The 17,961-nt window shown below is 37.0% G+C and overlaps 1 protein-coding gene across 1 annotated transcript in view; it reads right to left on the reverse strand.

The window, feature by feature from the left end:
• Positions 1-17,961, reverse strand: part of LOC311206610 (macrophage mannose receptor 1-like) — a gene marked incomplete at both ends in the record, with an annotated part of 59,352 nt that overhangs the window by 18,629 nt on the left and 22,762 nt on the right. Inside the window, 10 exons of the mRNA XM_084282062.1 lie at positions 820-983; positions 1,104-1,145; positions 2,669-2,813; positions 3,741-3,828; positions 5,045-5,169; positions 5,654-5,853; positions 7,310-7,458; positions 8,798-8,913; positions 10,173-10,286; positions 13,728-13,885. Coding sequence (XP_084138188.1) covers positions 820-983; positions 1,104-1,145; positions 2,669-2,813; positions 3,741-3,828; positions 5,045-5,169; positions 5,654-5,853; positions 7,310-7,458; positions 8,798-8,913; positions 10,173-10,286; positions 13,728-13,885 — 1,301 coding nt within the window. The remainder of the gene's footprint in view (positions 1-819; positions 984-1,103; positions 1,146-2,668; positions 2,814-3,740; positions 3,829-5,044; positions 5,170-5,653; positions 5,854-7,309; positions 7,459-8,797; positions 8,914-10,172; positions 10,287-13,727; positions 13,886-17,961) is intronic.

Genomic DNA, 17,961 nt, shown 5'->3' on the forward strand with positions numbered 1-17,961 from the left:
TTAAATAGTTCAAATCTGACTTTTAAGGATATTGATGATTTAAACAAGTTGGTCTCAAGATAGCAAACCAACAACTAACACCCAGTCACCTAGGAAACATCATTTAAAAACTCTTTGCCCATAATCTGTGACTCAGATTCTTCCCTCATAATTATATTCCATAGGAAGAGGCAAAGGGGGAAACCTGAGGACCAAAAAGAGGCTGCTAGGTAACTACATCTCAGATACACTGACAAGCTCAAAAGCCAGTCTTCTGAGAATTGCATGTAAATTAATAGCTGGTTTTGATTTGCTACTTAATACTTTGAGTTTTTCTGCTGACCTTTACTTTCAGTTAACTCACCTGCGTTACAGAACTGTAGCTCAAGATTATAATACTTCTTGCTAAAATGAAGCCACAGATTAATTAAAATTAAACATTAAGATTTACCTTAACACATAAGCAGTCACAGCCAGATATAACAGATATGATCTTCTTGGTTCCCTTCAAACACAGGAAAACCTATGATTCTATAATACTCTGATAACATGTTGTAACTGCCACGTTGTATAATTTAAATGTGGATAAGGATTTCTTTAATGCTTACTGTGGTTGTTTCTATAAAAAATCCTAGACCAACCTAGACCCTGTCTCAGATAGAAAACAATCTAAAAAAAGACTTGGATTTGTCCTTCATTTTCATCTGGCTTAATGTTATTGGAATTTAACTGACTTCACTTTCATAAAACTTGTAGGAAGTACAACAGGTTGAAAAGGTTTTCTGACCACAATCACTTGTTCTGGATAATTTATTTCATAATATTAGTGATTTTTCTTACATATCGCCAGAGGAACTTTCTTTCACTTTCACTCTCAATGACGGCAAGGTCTCCAAAGTTCTTTTTGCAAAATTCACGACCTTTTTCCATAGGAACACTCTCTGTGCTGAAATAATAATGTTTGTCTTCATGTATAATCCATCCATCCTCAGTAGTTGTGTACTCTGTAAAATAAATACTAAGCTAACTATATTGCTCCTGAGGTACAAGATATTCTCATTAATAGAATTTTAAAAATGCATTTAAACAACACACACACAAAGAGTAAAAGCAATAACACTTACTGGGTGCAGGAGATTCTGTTGGTTCAGGCTTTACACTTGCTCCTGTAAGAAAAAAAATATTTATTAGTACTGCTGTAAGAGAAAGTGTTTACCATGACTGACAGGCAAGATTTTCTCTTGACATCGAATTTTAGTGTTAGCTATGGTTTTAACAAAATCTAGAGGGAACTAAGTTGCCCACATCTTTTTTTGGCCATTTATTTGGGCATGTATTTTTAAATACATATTCTTATTCCTTGAGGCTCTAAATATAAGATACTCCTAAAGCACAAGCTATTATGAACTACCTTGAAATTTGCCTGATTTGAGTAATTATATTTGGTATTTGATGGATGCTGAAAACCTTCTGTCCCAAAGCATTAACGCTATCAAGACTGCCCTGTATCTTCCCCTCCCTCCTTTCCCCAGGTCTTGTATACAAGGATTCTGGATTAAACCAGAGATAGCAGGAATGAAGCTGGGTTATCTTCTTCCATGGTGCCATTTCTCTGAGAAGAAAGAGCTTCTTAAAAAATTCCATAGAAAAAATCCTACTGGAAAAAGATATGCTCCCAAGAAATTAACTGGTTCTTTCTAGCAAGAAGATGTCATGCTAAAGAATTCCCCTAATTGTTTTGGTTATGGCATGGTAGAGATAGCATCATGGAGGTCATCAGCATCTAAGGAAAACAATTTCTAAAACAGGACATCTCTCACTTTATAGGTTTACCAATTTACTTTGTAGTAAAAAGAGTCTTACAGATATTGGCACTTAATAAAATATTCCCTGTCCAAGAAATCCTTTTACCAACATAAAGCAGATCTGTTAGTTTGTTGTCCATAGCCCAGTGAGGCATATTTATTTTGCACCCTGCCCTCACAGTACATGAATGTGGCAAAAAGCTTAACTAAGCATTTTCCAAAATACTCAAAGGTAGTTAGATGTGCTGTTTGTGGAACTCAGAATTTCCCTAAATTACAAATTTTGTCTTGTTTTCAGAAAATTAAAAGAATCCAAAATTTGATTTCAAGAAGACTTTGCAAGAAACCAACAAAGGAATATAAAACCCAGCCAAAGTAAAATAAAATATCCCCAAATCAGGCTGCATCTTGCAATTATAGATTCAATTATCTGACCAAAGCCAAGTATGTAAGCCAAGTAAAGGAGGGAGTTTTCACACATGAAAATTCAAGTATGTGAACTGATTTGGGAACCATTTTTTTCTAACTTGAAGCTCAACTCATGAAAAAAAGAATCCAAAATACCATTTGTTGGAGTAAGTATGAATTGAGATGTAAGCATTAATATTCAAAGTAACATTTCCTATTTTTGAGGAATCACATTGTTCTTTCTGAAATCACAGAGAAAGATCTGTGAGAATTCCCAGCAGGGTGCCACAGGGACTCTATCTTCAGATGCATTGAAGACAGGTAAATCCTTGTGCCACTTTCATATTTCACCTTCCACAGGGAACCATTCTGAGAAACACGTTTTGAAAGCTTTTGTTTCTCAAAGTTATGGAAAAAAAAATATCAACCAAGAATCTTTTCTTATTATAATAATATGCATAAGGAAGCAATAATACCTTTTCTTATCTGGCAAATCCATCCATATAGATAATCACAGTGCCTGTCATTCCAAAGCATGCTGGAATCGCCACTGATCTCTGCACAAAGTTCAATTCCTTGATAATTATTGGGTTCTCCAAAGCCCCAGTTTTCATACCTCACCTATAAAAGAAAAGGTTTTGTGAGGATTCTGTTGTACAGCAAGAGAGAGGGGAAAGATATGGCATCAAACAGACACCTAAAATCTGTTCCTACTGTCAGTCTATGAGACAGAAGGAAACCAGAACTTCCCCTGCAAATGCTGACATTTCAAATTTGTTTTCAGATTTCAACTGGACCACAGCTTAGATAACTTGTTTCTTTTCACACTTGGAAGAATATTGAAATCTTTTTTCAGGATATAAATTCTGTAAAATTCATCTAACAACAATGATGATGCTACATTTTGCTATTAAATTAATTACATATCCTATACAAGTAAAATAGTAGGACATTGCTGAGACACAACAAAAATGTTGGAATTTTACTCATAAAAATACTGATATTCTAATTTTCCTGCATGAATACCAATTTCATTTTTCTCTATGGTAAAATTCCATCAATACATTTTGACCAACCTTGAATGAGATGCAATCACATCTCTAGAATCACTTTTGTTTCTACAGTTTTCTACACTGGCATAAGAAATTGCCTTCAGCTCCATGGAATGAAGGTCATTTCAGATCAAGAGCTAATTAGCAAAGAAGAGAAATACTAATGATGAACTATTTTACTGAAGTATACATATATTGATAATAAACTATATTTACTCAATATACTTAATTATATATATGTATATACACTTTTTTCCATCTACATGAATTTAACTTTCTCAATAATTTAATGCACATTTTCTTATAAAAAGAAAGTCAGTACTTTTAGACAAAAAAATCAAGCCATGAAATTGTTATTCATAAGCTTTCCTAAAGAGATCATGACACAAGAGAGGATTATGATTAAACATAAAATTACACACAGACGTCTACAACACACACAGTTGAGAAACATGGGGAATGCAAAATAACACCTGTGAATAATTAAACCACTCACTGGAGATCCATCGCTCCAAACAAAGCCATCATCAGGATTCAAATAATATAAACCCATCCAGAAATGCTGGTGGTAATAACCATTGTTCCTAAACAAAAAGAAAAATAATAAATATCCAAATTATAAGAAGTTTAAACATAAAAACAAAGCTAATAAGAGCATTACAATATTTTTAAAATCTATCATCCACAACAGCTGATAAACTTCTGTAAAAATCCTTAAAACTCTTGGAAACAATAACGAGGGAAGACAACAATGAAAATACAACTATTTCTAGCTCTTAGCACTGTACATTAACTCAGATAAATTGAAACACTGGCCAAGACTTTATTCAGAAAGTGTCAAACCAATCCAACTGCTGAAAATCTGATAAGGTTGTTTATTACTTTTCTCTAATAGTCCAATGTCTACTGTTTCTCATTTTCTCTTTAAAGGCATTTACAGTATCCAAGCTGAAAAATACTTGCTGCAGTTGAACTGCATTAAAAAAAAATAAAATAAAATAAAATAAAAATCATCTTAAACGAATTCTTGTAAGCAGACACACTTTACTGATTTATCAGAATTTATTGAGTCAATATATGGTAATGCAGCATCTGAGACTTCTTCCTTTCCAGAAGTACATAGCTGTGATTCTAGTATGGTTGCAATATTTTACAAGGCTGTCATGTTTCAGTCATGCTTTCTAGACACACTTGTCAGCACATGTATGTGCTCATTGAGCCCAGCCTCTTCAGGTCATATCACAAGTGTTATCTTTTTAACAGTTCTTGAACACATTCAGAAATCTTTCACCTATTTTTTATTTTATTATTATTATTATTATTTACAATTCAGGGACCTATAAACTTTATTTACATTCTGTCTATGGAAAAAAAAAAATGAATCTGAAGTTACCTGTGCTTCCTGATTTGTTCAGAAAATAATGAAACAAAACATTGACCAGATTTATATCATGACCGTTTCCCTATTTGTACATTTGCTTATGCTAAACCAACAGGCATCTGAGGTAATTTTATAATATTCACAAATCCACAGGAAATATTTTCATATCTGATCATAAATGTTGTCTCAGCGAGGTATCTCACAATAGCATTAGCTTCTGGGGTGACTGCCACTAGTCATACTACAACGGCTATTTCATCAGCTCTGCTTTTTTGCTGTGTGTTTGATGCAGGTGCTGATAATAAATCAAGACTACCTTATACATGTACTAAAGTAAAAATGCAGACCTAAAATGAAATATTTCAGAAAGATCAAAAGGGTAATTGAAGCGGATGGATGACCATGCAACAGATACTCACGCAATAGAACGCCATATCACGTACTGTTCTTCTTTACCATTAATGGAGGCCAGATCTCCTCCTATACTTCGACAAAACTGTTGAGATTCAAGCCATGTTTTCTTTTGCTCTCCTTTTGAAAAAGGCTAAAGAGAGCATGTTTTGCAATCAGATATAGTAGGCCATACAGATCACAAGAAAAAGAAACACCAGCAACACAAAAGTAATTCATTTACAATTAACTTGTTCTGTGGGGATTACAGAAACTTGGAATATAAGGTTAATGAGCATTCATCTGTGTGAAAAACAGGTTTCACATGAGTGTCTTTGAGGCAAGTTAGCAGACTGCATTGCTGACAGCAGTATCTGCTCCAAGACAACACACAGAGAAAGGTACTTTCAATCTTAACAGACAAGGGATGGGAAATTAAGCTCAGAAGATCAGACCTCAAGATCAGACTTCAGAGGAGTAAACAAAGCCATAAGCATTTTAATAAAAGGGAACAAGACCTCCACATACAATCCATAAATATGCTTATGAAACAGCAAGTCTTCTGTAAAACATTTTTTATTGCATATAAGCACAGCAAATAGAAACTACCTTAACTCAGAACTAAGCAACATACTTACTTTGAAACAGAAGTTGATACGATTGTTTGAGTCCCAGCCTTCTGGACACCTGGGAACAGGAGTAGTTGTAGGAACAGGTGGTGGTGTCACTCCCTCTGCCCACACTTTACATAAGAATTTTGCCTTTTCTTCACATTTTATTACATCCCATAATCCACCTGCAATTCCAGTTCTCATGGCAACACAGCCTGGCTTTCTTCCTGTTTATAAACAGGAATGCATAAAAGTAGCATTTCAGGGGTCATTGCAAACTTAGAAAACTTCATATTCTGTGATGATGGAAATTAAGTCTTTGTCTGTACAGAGATAAAAATGCTTTAAATTCATGAAAACAACAAAAATAATAATAAAAAAAAAAGTAAATAAAATAAAAATCTGTTGTTCACCCATATGTGAGATATGGAATCATATCTCACATCAAATCACATCAGCCTCCAAGCAACATTATAACCTGCAATTCTACTAATTCTCCCCAATACTACTAATTCTCCTCTAAAACTGAAGATATATTTAGAGTTATTTTCTCAGATTTGTCTCATTTGACAATGATTTTCAAAAATAAGCTGGCTATGTGCAGACCTACTGTTGGCTTCACAGTCCATGTATCCTTAGCACTCCACCTGACACATTTAAATCAGCATTTAAGGCACTTCAATTACTGAGGATCAGAGGATCTCCTGAAAGCCAAATACAACACACCAGAATCTTGAATGCTAGACACCGTCCTCTTTCTGATGTAACCATGTCAGAGACAAAAAGGCTTCCCATTCACAGAATCACAGAATCACAGAACTGTAGGGGTTGGAATGGACCTCAAAAGATCATTGGGTCCAACCCCCCTGCCAAAGCAGGTTCCTCAGAGCAGGCTACCCAGGTAGGCGTCCAGACAAGCCTTGAATATCTCCAGAGAAGGAGACTCCACAACCTCCCTGGGCAGCCTGTTCCAATGCTCCGTCACCCTCACCGTGAAGAAGTTCTTTCGCATGTCAGTGCACAACTTCCTGTGCTCTAACTTGCAGCCATTGCCCCTTGTCCTATCCCCACAAACCACTGAGAAGAGGTTGGCTACATCCCTCTGTCCCCCACCCCTTAGATATTTATATACATTGAGGACATCCCCAATTGATTCCCATTTTTTCATTAGAACAGGAAAAAATAGCAAGGTTTTCATCAACACAGCATAGTAAATAAGGAAAATCATACTCATCTAGAAAAGATATTAACTAAAAAGACTAAACACAAACCTTCCTCTTTTCCTTTCCCACAATGCCATTTTCTCTAAGACCAGACACTTTATGTATGCAGTGAGCAAGTATACTAAGAGATATGCTGCACAGGCAGGGCTTGCAAGCAAGGCACAGTGTGTCTGCAGAGATTAATCTTCTAGAGTAGGACATGCAGAATGAAAGTAAACCTGAACTTGTCCTCACTTTAAAGTTTTTTCTGAGCTCACATTAAAAACTCACTTGAGCACCATGCAGAAAGTTAGCAACAGCATTGCATGCTTGACAGAGCAGCCAGGTATATTTGAAAGCAATCGCTCATTATACCATCAAGCAGGGGCTATGGATTGAAATTTTAAAAAAAAAAAAAAACAAGTGGCAAGCTATGTTTTCTGAGCACTGCACTCATTAAATAGCATAGAGTCATAGCTACCAGGCATTTCAGAATTCCAGTGTGTAAATAAGACAGCTTCGCCATTAGTCCACTTGAAAGTTCCCTTTTCTTCAACATCCGAAAGTCCAATCCAAAAGTATCTTTCTGTCCTCAGCCCAACCAGGCTAGTCAGATAGGCTTGTTCATATCTGTTCAAAAGAACACAACTGTTAAATTAATACCATTAAAATATTTTTTAAAATATGTTAATAGTTTCTTATTTTCTCAGAATTACCTTCGTACCTTCTTGAATGAATGTTTTAGATGGATTTACCTGAACAAACTAAATAAAACAGTCATAATATTTATTTTGTAAGTTTGAATAACAGAATATTCTGTCTTCTCTTCTGATACTCAATAAAGAAAGTGATTTAAGGGTGGACTGACTTCAAATTGGAGAGGATATGGGAAGGAAGAAACTTTACAGGACTTTACTTGAATATTACTATATTACTGTGAGTTTCTGGTACCATTGAATTTAATGAATTCTTGCTACAGACAAAACCAAAACCAGACAAGAAGTCTCAGCACTACTAGGGAAATACAACAAACTGAAGGCCAGAGTAGTAAGATACTAAACTACTAAACTAAGAAAAAACCTAAATTAGATGCAGTGATCATACCTGAAAAGTTATGTTGGAAACAAACCTATGAAGAGGCAAAATCTACCATAGTTTATTACAGTGTTTAAACAATCAGTTTTTGCAAATTCAGAGCAAATTTTAAAAAGGCTTTCCCATAACAACGTATAGCCACATTATCATTAAACAATTACAACATTATCGTTAAACAATTTAAACACAGCTGCAGTGCTACCTACATTTAGAGAGTTACAATCCACAACAGATTTTTCAGGCTAGAACACGCCTATTTAAATTACAATGAAGCAAGTAAGACAAAGTGCAAAGCACTGAGTCAACTGCAGGTGCAGTGAGCTTCGTTTCTTAACCCCACCTCATTTTCACAATATGCCATATCTGATAATGTGTATCAGCTGCTCAGAAATTTAGCACACTCTGAACCCTGATGGAATTGTGATGGATTTTCAGGCACCAAGCCCTTCTATCCTCATTTGGATTCTCATTTTAACTTTGAAAAAGTAGCTCAGTTCTGAGAAGAGCAGATAGGTGAAACTGATGTTCTCTTGCTCATTTAAACTAACTTTTGAGAATTCAGAATCATTCTGTGTACTACACTTAAGTAAATCCATGCTCAAACCACTGCAATTAAAGAAAGAAAATATAATTCTATTATATTATAATAATTCTAACCATCTGTAGCAATGATTTTACAGCCATTGCCTATTTTTACTATAAACTGAGTTCCTAGATTTGAATGCATATGCAAAAACCTTTAGAAATTCTCTATCTTCAGATAGCTGTCCTCTCAAGCAAGATTTTCATCCAATCAAAATCTTTATTTTGATATTCTGATAATGTTAGATGTTAAATCCTCAGGGGGACCCTCGTGCAAGCCGTTTTCACATACCTGTCTTCAACACTTGCTAAAAAAGCCTTATGCCTTTCACAGGTTTGATTTGCTTGAGAAAATGACACAAATGTATTTCCAATGAAGTAACAATAAAAGCCATGTCTTTTCCAGCCCTGTGAAAATAAACATGAAGTGATCACATATGTTATAACTTTTCTAAACTGCTTATCAAAAATAAATGAAAAATGTAAAAAATATGGGGGAAAAGTGATGTATGACACTGTCAGCTAACCATTGGACAAAGGAACAATTGAACTGGATAAGGCAGGCTGGAAATAGCCAAAACCAGTTTTTAAAGTTCTGATTAATAAAATATTTTTTGGTATATAATGAATTAATAAATCAGTGCTTTTCACTTCTATAAAAGCATGAGAGGCTTTGTTGTAGGCCTTCAGTGTTCACTATTGGACTGTCTGGCACATGAGCATGCAATCATGAAAATGCTCATGAGAAGTAAATTTCAGCTTGGCTTTTCAGAAAGAGAATGGCACCTCAAACACATTTGGTTATTATTAACTACCTTTAACACTCTTTTCTAACGTTTTGTCATTCAAATGTCATTAGCTCAGGAATATGCTTATGGAAGAATAGTTTGCCGTGACCCAGCTACAATTCACACAAATTTTCCCAGATGGTCTTAAATTTTTCAACAAGGAGACTTCTTTTTCTACCAGTATGCACTTAGTTCTCTAGACAAGGACAGCACACATAAGCATTAGGATCACTTTATCTTCTCCCAGGGCCTCTTGCACAAATACAGGGAATTCATATCAAAGAATTCTCTGTGGCTGTGTAGAACAGACTTTGGGGAAAAGGACATAACATGTTACGGTCAGTTTTTTGGAACCACTTGTGTCAACAGAACGTTTCCAAATCAGCGGTAGATCCACGAGCAGTTCAGAGAGAGCATAGTGGATCTATTTTGCTTAGGCACTGGTAACAAATTCTTCAAAGTAAGGAGCACTGCCAGAACAGCATGAAGACAAGCACACCCTTACTTTTGTGAATAATATTGAAGAAAATTTTAGGTAGAGCTAAAGAGCAACTGCTGGTGCAAGCAAATTTCTTATGAAGGCCTGAATGACAATCACTGAAAAATAGTCTACTGCATGAACAACACGTTTGAATTTTGCTTGAAGCACTGGAAATCTAGAGGGAACATCAAGAGTTAAATGACAGTCAGAGCCTAGACTTATTAATATGTATCACCTCACCCATCTGTCATAGAAATGAGAAAGCCAACTGTTCTAAGGTGACAAAATAGAACTCATTTTCTTGTCTTTCTGTCCTTGCAGAGCCATCCACGTGCTATTTTCTCCTCTTAGTCATCCCTAGCAGCCTGCTCGGCTCTGACAACTTTTCCTTTACTTACTCTCTGGCAGCCCGTGTCAATAGTTTCCTCTTCTGTTGGAGCTTCTGACATGGGTTTCCTTTTACATATGTAGCCAATTTTCTTTTCACAAGAATGGTCTGCCCAAAATCCATCCTGAACATTAGAACACAACAATACAGTCAAGTTGGATTCAGTTTTCAAATTATGTGCTCTATGCTTTTAAGTATTTATCAACTTTTTGCTACCTTTAAAGGAAGTAAAACCTACATGTAAATTCAGTAGTAGCCATTCATTCCAACCTCCATTCTTCTACTGAGGCTGATTCGCCACTGACTTACACTTTCCTTCATTATTAACACTGCTGAAAGGTGAATGCTTTGAGGTGACAATACACTATCTTTACAAAGACTACTAATTTAATAACCATGTAGGAGGAAAAGGAGATCACAGAATCATAGAATGGTTTGGGTTGGAAAAGATCACCCAGTTCCAACCCCCTACCATGGGCAGGGACACCTCCCACCAGACCAGGTTGCCCAAAGCCCCATCCAGCCTGGCCTTGAACACCTCCAGGGATGGGGCATCCACAGCTTCTCTGAGCAACCTGTGCCAGGGCCTCACCACCCTCTGAGTGAAGAAATGTTTCCTTATATCTAATCTAAAACTACCCTCTTTTAGTTGAAAACCATTACCCTTTGTCCTGTCACTACACTCCCTGACAAAGAGTCCCTCTCCTGCTTTCCAGTAGGCACCCTCTAGGTACTGGAAGGAAGATGTTATTGTGTCATTGCAGAAATGCAGTTACATAACAGATGTTATTGTGTCATTGCAGAAATGCAGTTACAACAGAAAACAGAAGACTTCATTGCAAAAACTCCTTAGAAGATGCAAAAAATTCCTTGTAAAGTTAGTATTAAGATTGTTACTCCCCATATTACAGATTCTCAGAAGAAACAATGGCATTCAATGGAAACTATACTGAAAGAATGGAACGTCATATGACCCTATAATTCTGTAAGTTGGACAAAGCATCTACATACTTGTCTAACACTGTCATAACCACTGCCCAGGAAACACAGGAAGTGAAGTACAAAAATCCTTGTGCCCTTAAGAATCTGTTTAGTCAGCTACTATGTAAACCATGGCCTGGTTGTCGTGGAAGAAATACGCATTTACACCCTTGGCACCAGAGCGTGACGACTACTGCAACAGAGAAGAATTTTAGAAAGATTATAACTTCACCCCAGCTTCTAACCACTGCAAAACTTTTCACGAAAATACCTAACAAATCCTAACCTTCCAGACACATCTAACTGCATGTTAAGTTCCTTCTCCCTGCTGAATTCTTAATGCAGCAATGCAACTGTAAATCTCGACTTTGGCCCAGAGAGAACAACCCCAATAAACACATATAGCTCTTCTCAATTTGGGGAGATTTGTATGTTGTAGCCTATGCAGGCCTTCCTCTTTCATGGATATTAATTACTGTGGTTTTGCTCTCCCAAGGTTCTTATTCCAGTTCTCTTCTTCATTCCTTCCTGGAACGGTGATGTAGTCTCTTCTTCACCTTCTGCAAGTGCTCCACCTGCTAACTCCTCCATGCCCCTCACAGCCAGAAGTGTCACAGGGCTGGCTCCCTCTGCACTCAGTCTCACCTTCTGAACCGGTGTGTCTGTGCACCAGAACGATGCAGACACCTGAATCAGCTACATGTATGCACACCGCTGTTGCTCTTGATGGCACTAAACCTCTTGTGAAAAAAAAAAAAAAAATCCTAATTTCCCTAAATTAATTAAGTCTCGTTTTTTGAGTCCACTAGTCCATGTTGCTATGCTCACACCTTTGGATTCACTTTCCTTCCAATTTTCTTCCATCTAGAGTATCTCTCCTGGTTTCAAATGGGAGAAGGTTAGTTTTCTTCATAATGCTGGTAGGGTGCCATGTTTTGGAGTTAGTAGGAAAATAATCTTGATAACACGCTAATATTTTAGTAGTTGTTGAATAGTGCTTATACTAAATCAAGGACTTTTCAGCTTCTCATACCGCCCTTCTTTGCAAGGAGGCTGGGGTTGCATCAGTCAGCTGGTGGTACGCAATTGCATTGTGCATCACTTGCTTTGTGTATTCTTTTATTTTTGTTCTCTCCCACCTTTCTCTTTCTTATTAAACTTCCTTTCTCTAAACCCATGAGTTTTACCTCTTTCCTCCAATTCTCTTCCCCATCCCATTATGTGAGAGGGGAGTGAGCAAATGGCTGTGGGGTAATTTGCTGCTTGCCAGGATAAACCACAACACTCTCTCAAACAGCTTCTCATTTTGAGGTAATAAACACTGAAGTCTTTCCAGATTTTTTGGATATTTGCCATTAAATATATTTATGTCATTAGTGTACTTCCCAGGAAGTATACTGAAGAGTTGAAAAATAAAAAGACTTTTTCCCCCAGTGTCAATGAAAAATACAAAAATATACAAATACAAAACAAGCTATATTTGTGTATTTGTTCCTTAGGTATGATAGAATATTCTAAGACTTGATATTTTGAGAAATATGGGAACTACAAGCAAGAACTATAGTTTTTTTTCTTTAATTTTGCTACTGAGCATGGGCTTGCCGACACAGAGGTAAGCTCTGTATAGTTTTCAGGCCAGTTGGGAAAAAAAGTGTAGCTATTCTCTTTTTGAAGTGCACTCACCAAAAGTACAGCCCTCAAGTGTTAATTTTGCTAAATAAGAAGATGCCTTTGATATGGGTAAATTCTCTTTTTTTCTGCTGGTAAAATAAGTAAACCCTCAAGGAGGTGCTAAGTTCAATATTTTTAATTATTGCTAAGAGGAAAAATATTGTTTTGCAACATCGCACTGATTGACTTTTATACCAGATGATTATTTCAGTTCCTACAGTACACCTAGATACTGATCATTGCTATATTCCTAAAGGAAGCCTTTTTAAATACAGCCTTGTAACTGTAGGCACATAGTCACTGAGGAAAGGCCTCCTCTAATGTCATTGCTAAACACTTTCCTCACAGCTTTTCACATGCAGTGCAGACACAAGCACAATATGTAATCCATCTAGATCCCAGACCCAGGTTTTATTACTTTGCATAGAAAAAGAAAACAAAGGCTTCTCTTCTAAAGATAGCATTTTTCTTTAGCATCAAATAGTGATTGCTAATGCATTTTCTTAAAGTAGCTATATACAACATATGCAGTTAAAGCATAAAAAAAAAGAAAAAAAATCAAATGCATCTAAAACATCTTTGTAGATTCCTGAAGAGAAGAATTTATATGTTCACGTGCTTCACGATGTAATTACAAGTTTCTTCCAAAACTCACATGCAAATACTGAAATCTCAGGACCTTGCAGGTCATTTACCTTGAAATAAAGCCACCACTTGCTTCTGAAAGAAGCAACAATGGAAAACTTTTAACAACCTTGAACAGGGAACTTTCATCTAAAAAGTAACACCTAAAAGAGTCTAAAATGGGCTGCTTCAAACAGCAACACCCCCCACTCTTGTATTCTTGCATAGAAAAAGTCCCAAAAGATAGATTAAATAAGATAATTAGGTCAATAGCTAAACATGACTTTACCTTTCCCTTCATAACAACACAGTCCTCTTGCCTGTTGTTTGCATGCGTGGGCTCTCCACGAAGCCACCTGGTGTACGTCACAGGTGTCCCATCACTCCATTCAAAATACATCTGAACCTTGAAGTCATTCAGCCCAATCCACAGCTCATCATCTGGCTCTAAAACAAGATTAACAAGATTGATAACAATCCTTTTATATGATGGGAAATTTTGTCTTCAAGGAACAGCAAAGAATTTATTCTTAGAAGGGTAAAAGGTAGTCACAGGATATTAAGTCTCCCTGTTTCATAAAGACAGCACACCATTCCTCACATACCTGCTCTAGTCATCAGGAAGGACCACTCACTCTAGTGGAAATGCAATAAAATTTGTTTAGCCTTGTACAAAACAGCACACTTACTCTCTGTGTTGAATTATGTTGTAGCACAATTTGGTTTGTTCTCATTTCCAGCTCAAAACCCTTGTATAACATAAACAACAAGATTTGACAATATGTAAAGAAAATTCTACCTTCTGTTTTCCTCTTACCTTTAGTACAGCAAAGAAAGTAGAAGTGCCATCTTTTCTAATGCTTACACACCCAGTGCTGTCTTTTAGAGTTGACAGTCAGAGCACTTGCAAGTCTTTCCATTATGCATTCCTGATTTTGTTTCATTTCAGACCAAAATGAAATTCATCTAGTTGTTGGACTTTTTTTAGTTCACAATGGGGTAAACTGATGGTTTTTAGTTGGAAGTGCAGGAATAATCAGTTATCTTATTTTACAGCAGATGTATCTTAGAGTTTTATTTGTTGGTGCTTAAAATTCTGTACTCTACCATATTGCTACTATAAAGTTCATTATCTAATTTTCTTTTGAAAAAAAAAAAAAATCTATTTGAATATGGAAAAAAAAATTGGCATTTAGAATGTGAACTCAATCATCATCAAAGGGAATTCCTTTGTAGTACTGATTTTATGACTTTGTTAAGTGCATTTATTATGAGAAGCATAAAAGAGATTTAATTCCATTATTAGCAGCATGATAGAACTGTACTTTGAAGGAAATGTACCTTTGTGGAGAGAAAAAATTATAGACTGATGGATATCTGAATATGACTGTAGTAAAAGGCCTGCTTTCCTTCTGGTATGTCCCTGTTGTTGAGGCCTGCTATAGAATTCATATAATCTGTCATCAAGCCTAGACTAAAGGCAGTATAGATGTCTCCTTTGCTCCACAGCACTATGAATCAGATCACACTGACCAGCTACACAGAGTTCTTCCCTTGGCTAGCATTCATTCTGTGCAAAATTTGTACAACACTCTCCTGTTCACAGTTTGTTCCCACATTTCTTTCTGAAGAAGAAGTCTTCCTCTATCATCTTCTGTCCAGACTGACCACAGTCAAGTTGACAATGGAATCACCCATGAAAATTAAAAATGGGATTGTGAGTCCCCCCATAAAGATATCTGCTGCTCGAGTGGTCTCTGAATGGAAGTTGGAGCTGTTTCTATTCTGTTACTGCTGTCACTAGCAACAGAAGTCTGTAAAGCACTGTTAAAAGTCATCTCCCTTAAGGCAATCCTTTTCTGATAATACTTTTTGGGTGGAGGTTTAATAGACACCCCCACAACTTAAAACTCTCCTGTGACATTTCTCCCATCTGCTAGATACAGGAACACAGAGGCTTCCGATTTTGACAAATCAAGTTCCTGCAAAAATCACCCTCCCAGTTTGTCAATTTTATGGAGTCACCTCTTTTCTGTTTCCCTCCATTTTCCTTCCTGTCTTTATTATACCTGAATATGATCAGCCCTCGTAGTTCATCCATACTGTCCTTTCCATCTCTCCCCCAGTACCAAGGGCTCAGACTCACAGGACACCAGCTCCATCTTCAACAGTCACCTTTACCCCTTCTTCCAGACTGCACTTCATGTTCAGAAGTCCACCAACAACACATTTCAGTACCATCCTTTAAACTCTCCTCTGATACCAAAACTGAGAAGACGTCGGTCCTCCTCTCGAACACCGGCTGCGTGCATTGAGGCCTTGCTTCAAGGACGTGGTCAATCATCGCTCATTTGTGGGAAGTAGAGAGTAATTTCTTTCCTCTGCACTTCCATATAGCTTTCATTTATTTTGTTTGTTTGTTTTCCTCCCTTTTTTCCCCTTTCCCTTTTATTTCCCCTTAGTTAAATTGTTTAGTTCATGGTAGTCTTTATTTAATTATTATAATTATTTCCCTTTAATTAAATTATCCTTATCTCAACCCGTGAGTTGTTCTTTGCTTTACTTCTCCCCCTCCTCATCTAAAGGAGGGGGAGTGAGAGAGCGGTTGTGGGGTTTAGCTGCCCAGCACGGTAAAACCACCACAGTCCTTCTTCTTATTTCACTGCCCATCATGTTCATTAATGTCTTGTTCCCTCTTTAGTTGCTGTCTTCCATGCTCTCTAATTTTTTTTTTGTTTATTTGTTTAAAAAAAAATCTAACTGTGTTTATTTGGCACCCAGCACAACAGAGCTGGGTGGCAAGAGCTCCTACTGTGGTGGACTCATACCATGGTAATAGCAACAAAAAACAGCAATCCATAACAAAATGTTAACATCTAAGTCAGCTAAATAAGCCATGTAAATCAGAAATCACCACAAATTATTGAAGCCTCTTCCTACCTAACTTTTTCTCCTCTGAAGAAGAAATGCTGTCAGAGTCTTGCGATCTTCTTTAAAACCAGGTGACTAAATACCAAGACTATTTTTCCACAACAACAGTATAACTGAGTTATTTCCCCCTCTCTCAGATATGCATTGGGCCACGTTTGTGCAATATCAGATGTTGCACTTCTGTGTAAACATATACAATGCACTTCTCTTTTATTCTTCATGTTCCTCTCTAAAGTTCTCCTTTGGAGGTGATGCCAAGAAAAACTGAAGAAGTTTGGCATCAATACTTATCTCATTGTACCCCTTACTGCTTGGTTTCATCATGGGACTGTGAATTGCTTGGTGCAAAGATGGACTTTTTTCTATTTGCACAGCACTTTCGTAGCAGAATTTGATGCAGACAGGATTTTCTATGCACTGAAATACAGAGTGTTCTCATCTCAGTGGTGAGCAATGGCAATCTGATGTTGTTACAACTGCCTTAAAAGGCTTCTTCAGTAGTTCCAGTTTTCCCCCTCTGAACTTTCAAAATAGTCTGTTGCAGTGAGTGTGCCATATGTGAGAGGCCTGGTTTCCTTCAGGACTATATGCCTTTCAGAAACATTCATTTTTACAAAACCAGTGCAGTGCAGTCAGTCTTGGAAAAGCCTTTGGAAAAGGCATTAATCTATCTGTGAAATGATCAACTTCCAAGGCATATGGTGAAAATATATCTAATTTCCTTTAGAGCCTAACTTCTTTCAAATGTCTAATGCCTCATCAAGAAGTCCCACCTTTCCTAATTGCCTCATTAGAAAGAATAAAAGTTCCATGCAAAAAAGTGGTTGGGACCCAATGTAATTCATCCCAGGGGCCTCAGAGAGCTGGCTGATGTCATCACAAAACCTTTCTCAATTATTTTTCAGCAGTTTTGGGAATCTGGAGAGGTCCCTGTTGACTAGCTGGCAAATGTTGTTCCAATTTTCAAGAAGAGCAAGAAAGAAGACCCTGGTAATTACAAGCCTATCGGTCTGACTTCATTACCTGGTAAAATTACGGAGAAAATTATTCAGGGATTTATTGAAAAATACCTGAAGGACAACGCAGTCATAGGTCACAGACAACACAGACTCATGAGGAGAAGGTCCTGCTCAACAAACTTCCTTTTATGACAAGGTCACCCATGCAGTTGACCAAGGGAAGCCAGCTGATGCAATGTTTTTGGATTTCAGTAAAGCTTTCAATACTGTTTCTCATGGTATCCTTCTGGACAAAAGGTCTAGCATACAGCTAGACAAATACATAATATGATGAGTGAACAACTGGCTGACAGATTAGGCTCAAAGAGTTATAGGTAATGGGACTACATCAGGCTGGCAGCTAATCACTAGTGGGATTCCCCAGGGCTCCATTTCAGGGCCAATTCTCTTCAATGTTTTCTTAAATGGTTTGTATGCAGGACTTGAAGATAGACTAAGTAAATCTGCAGATGACACTGAATTGGAAGGAGCTGTTGATTGTTACAAGAGTGGAGAGGCCTTGCAGAGAGCTCTTGACAAATTAAAGGCCTGGGCAATCACCAGCTACATGAAGTTTAACAAGATTCTGCTGGA

Source organism: Netta rufina (assembly GCF_964035555.1).
Source record: "Netta rufina genome assembly, chromosome: 2".
Taxonomy (NCBI): domain Eukaryota; kingdom Metazoa; phylum Chordata; class Aves; order Anseriformes; family Anatidae; genus Netta; species Netta rufina.